Source organism: Carcharhinus amblyrhynchos, chromosome 19, assembly GCF_965287045.1.
Source record: "Carcharhinus amblyrhynchos chromosome 19, sCarAmb.v2.hapA, whole genome shotgun sequence".
NCBI classification, from domain to species: domain Eukaryota; kingdom Metazoa; phylum Chordata; class Chondrichthyes; order Carcharhiniformes; family Carcharhinidae; genus Carcharhinus; species Carcharhinus amblyrhynchos.
In genome coordinates this window covers 19,672,645-19,681,530 of record NC_137342.1, presented here as the reverse complement: position 1 = coordinate 19,681,530, position 8,886 = coordinate 19,672,645, and the positions used below count along the sequence as shown (strand labels likewise).

Sequence of the window (8,886 nt, the reverse complement as noted above, 5' to 3'; positions counted from 1 at the left end):
GAGCAAGAGAGGTCTACATGCAGCTTTCTGAATTTTGCAGCATTCCAGGACATAAATGGTGCCTGAGATGGAATCCCTAATGTGCTGCCCATTTGCTGATTAGCTAAACTTCCATTGACAGTGCATATTGCAGAGGGGCTAGAAGCGGGGATCTCTAGTAAATGTGATCCCAGCATAATTGTCAGGATCACACTTCTCAGCCTCTGTAATTTGAGGTTTTGTTCCAACTCCAAAGCCTTACATAGAATGTATTGTCTGTATCAATTTGATGATTTTTTTGTGGTTACGTTTATAGTATATTTTAATTAGTTGCAAACAAAGAAAACAGAGACCGAAGAAGTAATAATTGGATTATTTTACCGCTTGCATCATTGCCTTTGAAAACATATTGCTATTTTGTATTGTTCAGAAAGGTGTACATTTGCGTTTGAAGAGTTCATGTTTAGAAAACAGGATTTTTTTGCTTAAATCTGTCCCTTCACCATCCCATCAATCTGATATCCAACATCTAGAAAGTCACTTACACTTTCCATATGATACCTCAAATGGAACATCAATCTTTATTAGAAATCACTGTAAACATAAAATAACTTTCCAATATTGTAGTCTTCTCTGATAAAGAAGCAGCTTTACTGGAAGAGCTACCTTGAGTGAAATATAACAGGAATACAGGTATGATCTACACACCAGGTGACAGGAACTAGTTGTGCTCCTGACACATTAGTTCTTTAGGTGATTCAGATTGGACAGCGTGTTGTATATTTTCAATGATTTGTCTTTCAGTTCTTTTTCAGTAAGGACTTCAGAGTCGTTGTTTGTTTTTTCTGTTACATCTTCTTCTGCAGAAGCCCCTAGAGGTCTTGGACGTACTGAGTTTGCTGTCTCTTCTTCTGCATGAACCTTGTACCTTTCATTTGCTTCATGACAGATGTTTTCTGTTGTAAAATACAAAGAGCAATGTGAAATATTGACATAGAATGTGTTGAATGTAATAGTTTGAGCTTTAATGTGATTTGAAGGTACGGTTCATCAAGAATCCACATGATGGAGGAGATTTTCATCTGACCCACCCATCACTCTATTGAAATTAATGCAATGGAATTTAGATGGTTTTTATAATGTGTAAGCAACCCACTCTGCCAAACATTCAAAATTAAATCTACCCAATATTTTTAAACTTTCTCAATTCAAACTTTTGGAGTCGTAAATCTCAGTAGAGAGTTGATAACTTCATGCATTACACTAATGTTACATCTCCACAAATCCCACCAGCATAGGATTAATGAATTTACTCACCATGGGTGGGATTTTCTGGCTTTTTCTGTTGGTGGGATCTTCTGGCACTGTCAAAGGAGACCCCTCACCATCCCACCCCCACCGCTGCCCTTTTATAGGGAGAAACTTATTTCAATTTTGGTGGAGCTGGATTGACTTAGGAACCTGAATAAGCCATTCAGCTCCGCCAACCTATTCCCAATTCAATTATATTATGGCTGATACGATCCTTAACTTCATTGATCTACCTTAGTTCTGTAACTCTTAATATCAAAATTAGTAATGCCAAAAAATCGATTTCAATTCTGAAATTTTCAATTAGCCTCAAGAGTTTTTTGTTGGGAAGTTCCAGCTTCCACTACCATTTGTGTGATGCTCTAGTTTTGTGATCATGACCTCTTGTTGGGGATTCCCCAACAAGAGGAAATAATTTGGGGTCATCTTACTAAAAATATTGGCGAGAGAAAAATTCAAATCTTACTTCACTTAGAAAAAATGTGATTCTTCCCAGTAGGAGGAGTGGATGGAGTCTATTCATGTAGAGAATCCAGATGCTGACTGCTTGAAGGTGCCATTGCACATGCACCTGATCTCCCAATGCACTATGTACACTGTGCCCCCCACCAGTTCCCCCCAGCTGCTCGGCGCCCCTGTTCACCCTCTCCTCCTGGGTCAATTGCCACCCCAGTGATTCCTAATTGTAACTGCTCAGCTCCCCACGCACTGCTTCTCCTTCAGGCCCTTCCCCCTCCCCTTAGGCTCCACCCCTTGACACTGCCTAGTGCCTGGAGGACAGTATCAGGGTGCACAGTGGGCACTGCCCAGGTGCCCAGTGGGCAATGCCAGGCTGGTACTGACAGGGACCCAGGCTGACACTGCTCAAGGGGCGCTGCCAGCCATGCCCCCAACCACCCAGAAGACCTCAATGGCTTCTGGTCTCACTGGCGAGGCCATCATGTCTGGTCCCTGTTGATGGGGGACATATGTGATCCTCGCCAGTGAGGATATCCAGCGGCAAAGTCATTAAGGCAAGTGAGCTCAGATATTATGTCCCAGACTCATTAATAATATTTAAACCAGAGACTGAATATTTAAATCAGCTTTGCACCTGAGTGCTGGTATCATTACAAGAGGCAAGAAACCAGGTACAAGCCTAGTTTTACACCTCTCTTGCAATCTTACCAGTTCATCATGCTGATTGACTGGTGTGATGACCTGGTAAGATTGGCCCCTTTATCTCTGTCTGCCCTGTTAACTTCATTAATCAGTTTAAACACCTCCAGATCATCCTTTAATTTTCTATAAAGAATGGCTTCTCCTAACCCCACAAGTTCTCTAATATACATAGATGGGATTCCTTCATATTAAATGTGTTTATATTACTTGTTTTATATATTGGATTACCAAAATTTGTGAATTGTAAATATCACTTAATAGCTGCTAATGTCATGACTTACACCTTATTAATTTACCTATCACCCATTGAGAAGCTGTGAGATTGATTAATCCTTGGCCTGAGTTTCCCCAGCTCATTGTAGGCAGGCTGGGAGGTAGAAAGTCTGGCAAATGAAATCAATCTGTACCCACATAACACCCAGGGAATGTAAAAGACAAAATCTGGCACACAGTACTGATGCTGGATGTGATGTTATTCTTGTGCAAGGCCCATGTGTTGCACATGTTTCTATAGCCTCCATGGGGAATTATCCCAACACAGTCCAGAAAGGAAGCAAGGGTGCAATATGTGAAAGAAAGTAGGTTCAAAGGATACAGATGGAAGGTTAAAAACGTCTTTTTTCAAAGATTGATAATGTTTTGAATAATCTATCAAACAAGGTTGTGAAGGAAAAGTACAATTAGAGGATTCATTTTATGAACTAGAAATCCCAATGTAGGGCTTTGACGAAGGGGTGCAGATAGGAGTTCAGGTGCACATGAATGGACCCCACAGAATGTCTATTAAAATTAATGAATGGAAAATCCTGTCTTGGTGTTGCTGCTGACCTTGGTGTCTGAATTCTTGATATGCACTTATGCCAGTCAAATTCCAACCTTGGGGTGAAAATTAAAGAAAAGACATTTCCTATCCCTGACATCATAGAATCATAGAAACCCTAAAGTGCTGAAAGAGGCCATTTGGCCCATCAAGTCTGCACCGACCACAATCCCATCCAGGCCCTATCCCCATATCCCTACATATTTACCTACAAATCCCTTTAATCTACACATCTCAGGAGATTAAGGGGCAATTTTAGCATGGCCAATCAACCTAATGTGCACATCTTTGGACTGTGGGAAGAAACCGGAGCACCCGGAGGAAACCCACACAGACACAAAGAGAATGTGCAAACTCCACACAGACACTGACCCAAGCCAGGAATTGAACCCAGGTCCCTGGAGCTGTGAAGCAGCTGTGCTGAGTATTGTGCTACCGTGCCGCCCACAGTATGATGTGACATCTATTATATTCTTATTACCTGTCTTTTGGATGTATCCTTTTTTACAAGCATATTTTTTGTTACTTTCAGTTGCAAGCGTTGCTTTCAGTTTAAGGCAAGATCTTTTGGTTCTGGATTCCTGAATCCATCTATGTTTCATCGCTTCATCTGGAGTCAGGCGCTGTTCAGGATTCCACCTTAAAATATGTTAAAAATTACAAAATGTAAGTCTCAGTTACCATACCAATAGTGTACCATTAACATCATCAATCTCAATCACACAACCATTACAAGGAGCGCTGTTGCAGGTATGCACGCCATCATTAGGCACATTCAGCTAAAACAATGCTGTTAGCAAGATCAGCAATAATCATACTATTTGTGCCTTTTGCAGCAACATGATTAGCATATCATCATTAATTATCTATCACAACCATCACTAATCCCAGCATCATTAGTACCCTCAATGATGATACGCTACCAGTTGCATCAAATGTACCTTAAGTGACTGATGATGCTAATAGCACTGATTGCGCTATCAGTATAGTCAGCACTACCAGCATCATCAGCAAATATCTATAAGCAGCATCAGCATCTTCAGCATTATCCATGTACAGCAACCACAGAATCAGCAACACAACACCAACATTATCATCATCATCAATGAAAGAAAGTATGATTGTAATTATCTCTTCAGTCTAGTATACTAACATGTGCCTCATTCCTATGCCTGCAAGCTGAACAGCAGTCTGATGAGCCAGAACAAAGCAGCACCCAAACCCATCCCTCTCATCCTCTTCACCATGGTGTGCAAGGCAAGTGCAAACATTGCAGGGATTGTAACCAGTGGATTTGAGGAGGGAGTACTTGGTATGTCACCATGTACAAGTGAGAAGAATTAGAGGAGGAACAGAAATCAGATAGTCATTGACTACAGTTCCATTAATGGAACTCAGCTACATTAAAAGAGTGCTGGTCTTTCAGCTGCTGGTGGATTTCCATGAGAAACTGAACAAGGGTAAGCAATCGCATAGAGATATTGTCATTGGACTGGTAATCCAGAGACTCAGGGTAATGCTATTGGGATCTGGGTTTGAATCCCACCATGGCAGATGTTGAAACTTCAATTTAATAAAAGAACTTGAAATTAAGAATCTAACGGTGACGACGAAACCTTGCCAATTGTCATGTGCTACTTCACAACATGATATAAATTACCTACCCTTTGCCTACAGGGATACAAAATACATCTGTCTTGTCATCAATGTGTATTACTGGGCCAATATCAAAGTAATGCTCATAACCACAGTTCAATGGGGACTTGATTGCAGGATTAATGATCAGGATTCTTCCAAAAAATTCTGCGTCAAATTCATGTGAAAACTGGATAAATCACACTGCTTTTTCAGTGAGTTTCAAAATGAATCTCCCACACTGTGTGCACGGCAGAGTGCACTTGTGTGATTCACTATAGAATTCAGGGGAGAATTCAGAGAGGCCGGCAGCATAATGCTGAGTGGGCCATTGCATGTGCGCCGATCTGTCAGTGCCGAGATCAGCATGTGCGCAGTGATTGCCGGCCAGCCCCACGATCCCTGCAACACCAGCCCTCTCACCTCTTTCTGAGCCCCGATCTCCCAACCCCCCCCGCCGCCACCGGCAGTCCCAACCACACCCCCACCCCAATCCCCCCTGCGGCACTGGCACTTTGCCCCTTGGGCAGCACCAGGGGTCACAGGCTGCATTGGGGAGCATCTGCAGGTACCATCCCCCTACTGCCTGATCCTCTGGGGGCCTCAATTATACCCCCCTTCACTTCAGCTGGGTTGCATTGCTAGTTCCCAAAAGTGGCAGTTATAGCAATCCACACCGGAGTGCATCAATCTGGCAGGGGGTGGGGGTTGGGGTGTGTGTGTGTGTGTGTGTGTGTGTGTGTGTGTGTGTGTGTGTGTGTGTGTGTGTGTGTGTGTGTAGTTGAGGGGGGAATGCTAGTCAGCTCAGAGACTTCAGTCTTGGGCTCACTAATCACATTTTAAATATATGGTAATTAGTATTACCATAATTTATGAACCTCCCCACCAATGTCTGGTGCAGATGTGACACTGCTGGAAATCAGGAGCTGGGAGACGCTGGCGGGCCAGGATGCCCAACACGGATTCCACACATCAGGTGCTAACAAAGTAGAGCCCATTGTGCTAAAAAATTAGAGCAGCAGGATGGGAGAAACACCCCCAAAGAGTCAAGGCAGAAACAAAGATTAAATAAAGAAAAATGTTGTATTTATATCCCACCTCCATAGAAATACAGGGAAGTAATTTTCCCCACATGCCTTAGGTATTACAGTGTCTCCATGGTGTCTAAGGAAGGGTCTTAAGTTGCAAAATTGGGATAGTTTACATCTAGCACAATGCATTTGGCAGCATTCTCTCAAGCCTCATCCAGCCAAATTCAAGGGCGAGTGGAAGGTTTGGGGGTGAAGAATTTGCTGGGGTCTCAGAAATTGGTTTCATGCCAGTGTAATTTACAGCAGGATCTTCCACTTGTCCCTACCTTGTGAGATCAGGAAACCCAATGGGGGCCAGCATGAAATTCATTTGCACCCTACTAACGGGATGCAGATGAAGGTGTACTGCCCGTGCCTCATTCTCTATGGTATCAGCAGAAAACACACCGATGCGAAATCCATGTGAAACAACATGGGGCTGCCTTTGGAGTTCAGAATGGAGGCCAATGGCAAACCATGACCCTAGCACGTCACAGCAATGGGATGGGGAGCATCTACTGGTGTACCTTCCAGATTCGATGTTCTGACGAAGGTCGACCTTCTGGCCTCAGAATGCTCCCAGAGATCCACCTTCACTTTAGGGGTGCACCTTTTTTCTTCAATAGTGGGTCAATGATGCAAGGCACCTTTTCAACTTGACATCCACATTATGTATCATCAGGCTTGCTCCATCAGAGAATACAGCACAAAACACCAGGTTATGTAATTTAGGAGCGGGGGGGTGTTGCTGAAAATTTGATGTTTTTCCTTCTGGCCTCCACAGCAGAAAACATTCCATGTTCTCACCCCCACCAAAGGACTTAGGTCCCCAGATGGGGGAGTTCTGTCCATTGTTTTGATAAAATTCATGAAGCACATGCTAGGAATCACCTGAAGGATTATTAAAGGATGGATTGACAATGAAGTTGCCCACCAGCACTCATTAAAGACGTGGATAGTGTTTTAATGTATCGTGATGCCATCTTAACAGCTTCTCCTAACAATGACCCTCCGAGCAGGAATAAATAAGTAGTTGAGTGTAAAAGACATCATGTCAAATTCATAAATGAGCTGAAATCTTAAAATGAGGATCTATTTTAAATAGAACCCAAATTACTGGACTGTGGTGACTGTATTGCAGATGTTGCATTTACATCAGGTTGTTAATGTTCACAGTGTAAAATCATTTATTCATAATGGACCAAAAAGTGCTGCAAGTTTCATGATGGATGAAGTTCTATAACGTGAGCACATATTTGTAAAATTTACTCACACTTTCATTGAACAAATGATATATATCTTTAACACAATATCATTGCTAGATGTACAATAAAATGCGAAACTCACATGAGACATCCTTTCAGGAAGTCTAGGAAAAGGTTGTCATTCGTTTTCAGTACACTGGCAAGCTCCTTGGAATTTGGACGCCTCTTTCTTCCTTTACTGTTCGTTACGTTTTTAGGGAATCCTTTAGAATCTTCAACAGAAAAATACTTGTAAAACTAAAATAAGATGTTTGAAATTTTAAAAGGAATCATAGATTAAGAGGACACTGTTCAAGACTAGCCATAATCAACCCTAAAGTCTTCACAGATTTATATTATATTCCAACTCGCCCTGTATTAATACATAGAAATAGCAAACCAACCAAAGATGTGGAGGCATTGGAAAGGGTGCACAGGAGGTTTACCAGGATGTTCCCTAGTATGGTGGGAAGATCTTATGAGGAAAGGTTGAGGGACTTAAGGTTATTTTCATTGGAGAGAAGAAGGTTACGAGGTGACCTGATTGAGGCATACAAGATGATCAAAGGATTGGATAGGGTGAACAGTGAGAGCCTTTTACCTTGGATGGTGATGACTAACACAAGGGGACATAGCTTTAAGTTAAGGGGTGGTAATTATAGGACGGATGTCAGAGGTAGGTTCTTTACTCAGAGGGTAGTAAGGTCGTGGAACACCCTGCCTGCAGCAGTTGTGGACTCGCCAACTTTAAGGGCGTTCAAATGGTCAGTGGATAGGCATATGGATAACATTGGAATAGTTTAGGTTAGAGGGTCATTAGATTGGTTCCACTGGTCGGCGCAACATCGAGGGCCGAAGGGCCTGTACTGCGCTGTAATGTTCTATGTCCTAACTATCAAATTGGATCCTGAGTTATGTATTTTAACCCCACTTGTCAAATTAATTAGAACAAATGCAGTAGTGCACAGTATTAGTGGAGCATATTAAAAAAGACACAAAATAAATACTGCTGTGAAAAATTCTTGAAAAGGGAGCTGAAGAAATTTTACAGCACAGCAAAAAGTTGATTAATGGCTACTTTCCAAAACTGTGCAGAGTATCATAAACTCATTACAATGTGTCTGGGATTCACTGTAACAGAAGAAAAAATCCTCCATTTTATCTACACTTTTAAACTTGACTCTTTTGCACTGTCATTGCTGGGGAGGGATGACTAGAAATTTACTCTTGTTAGAGGAAAACCAGATGGATGAGAGGCCTTTATGTACATAGTTTGGACTGCGTCATCAGCCTAGACATTCTGCTCTTTATTTCGACGAACGGCACGTACCCACCAGTGGAAACAACAACAATAATTTTACAGAAGTTGCGTCAATGGGAAAGAATGGCCACCCTTATCTTTCCTTCAGGACTCCTGGGAAAATGCTTAATTTCAGAAATATTTTTCATTGTTTTCTTTTCACCATTTGGGCCCTCTGCACTTCAGAATTGCTTTAATGTTTTGTACTGTTGACTTGGAACCAGCTATCCCAGTTACCAATGTTTTTCCTTTGGGAATGTTATTTCAAAGAACCTAGAGCTAAATGGCCCAGTATTTAGGTTTTCTGAGGAAGGAAAGGAGGATACAGAATGTAATCATTTGCCTCCTGAATAGACACTTAAATGG

General features: G+C 42.0%; 1 protein-coding gene across 1 annotated transcript in view; it reads right to left on the bottom strand.

The window, feature by feature from the left end:
* Positions 1-700: 700 nt before the first annotated feature.
* The window catches only part of dyrk4 (dual-specificity tyrosine-(Y)-phosphorylation regulated kinase 4), an 84,338-nt gene continuing 76,152 nt past the window's right edge, over positions 701-8,886 (bottom strand). The window contains 4 exon segments of the mRNA XM_080207853.1: positions 701-765; positions 768-935; positions 3,753-3,910; positions 7,324-7,453. Coding sequence (XP_080063979.1) covers positions 701-765; positions 768-935; positions 3,753-3,910; positions 7,324-7,453 — 521 coding nt within the window.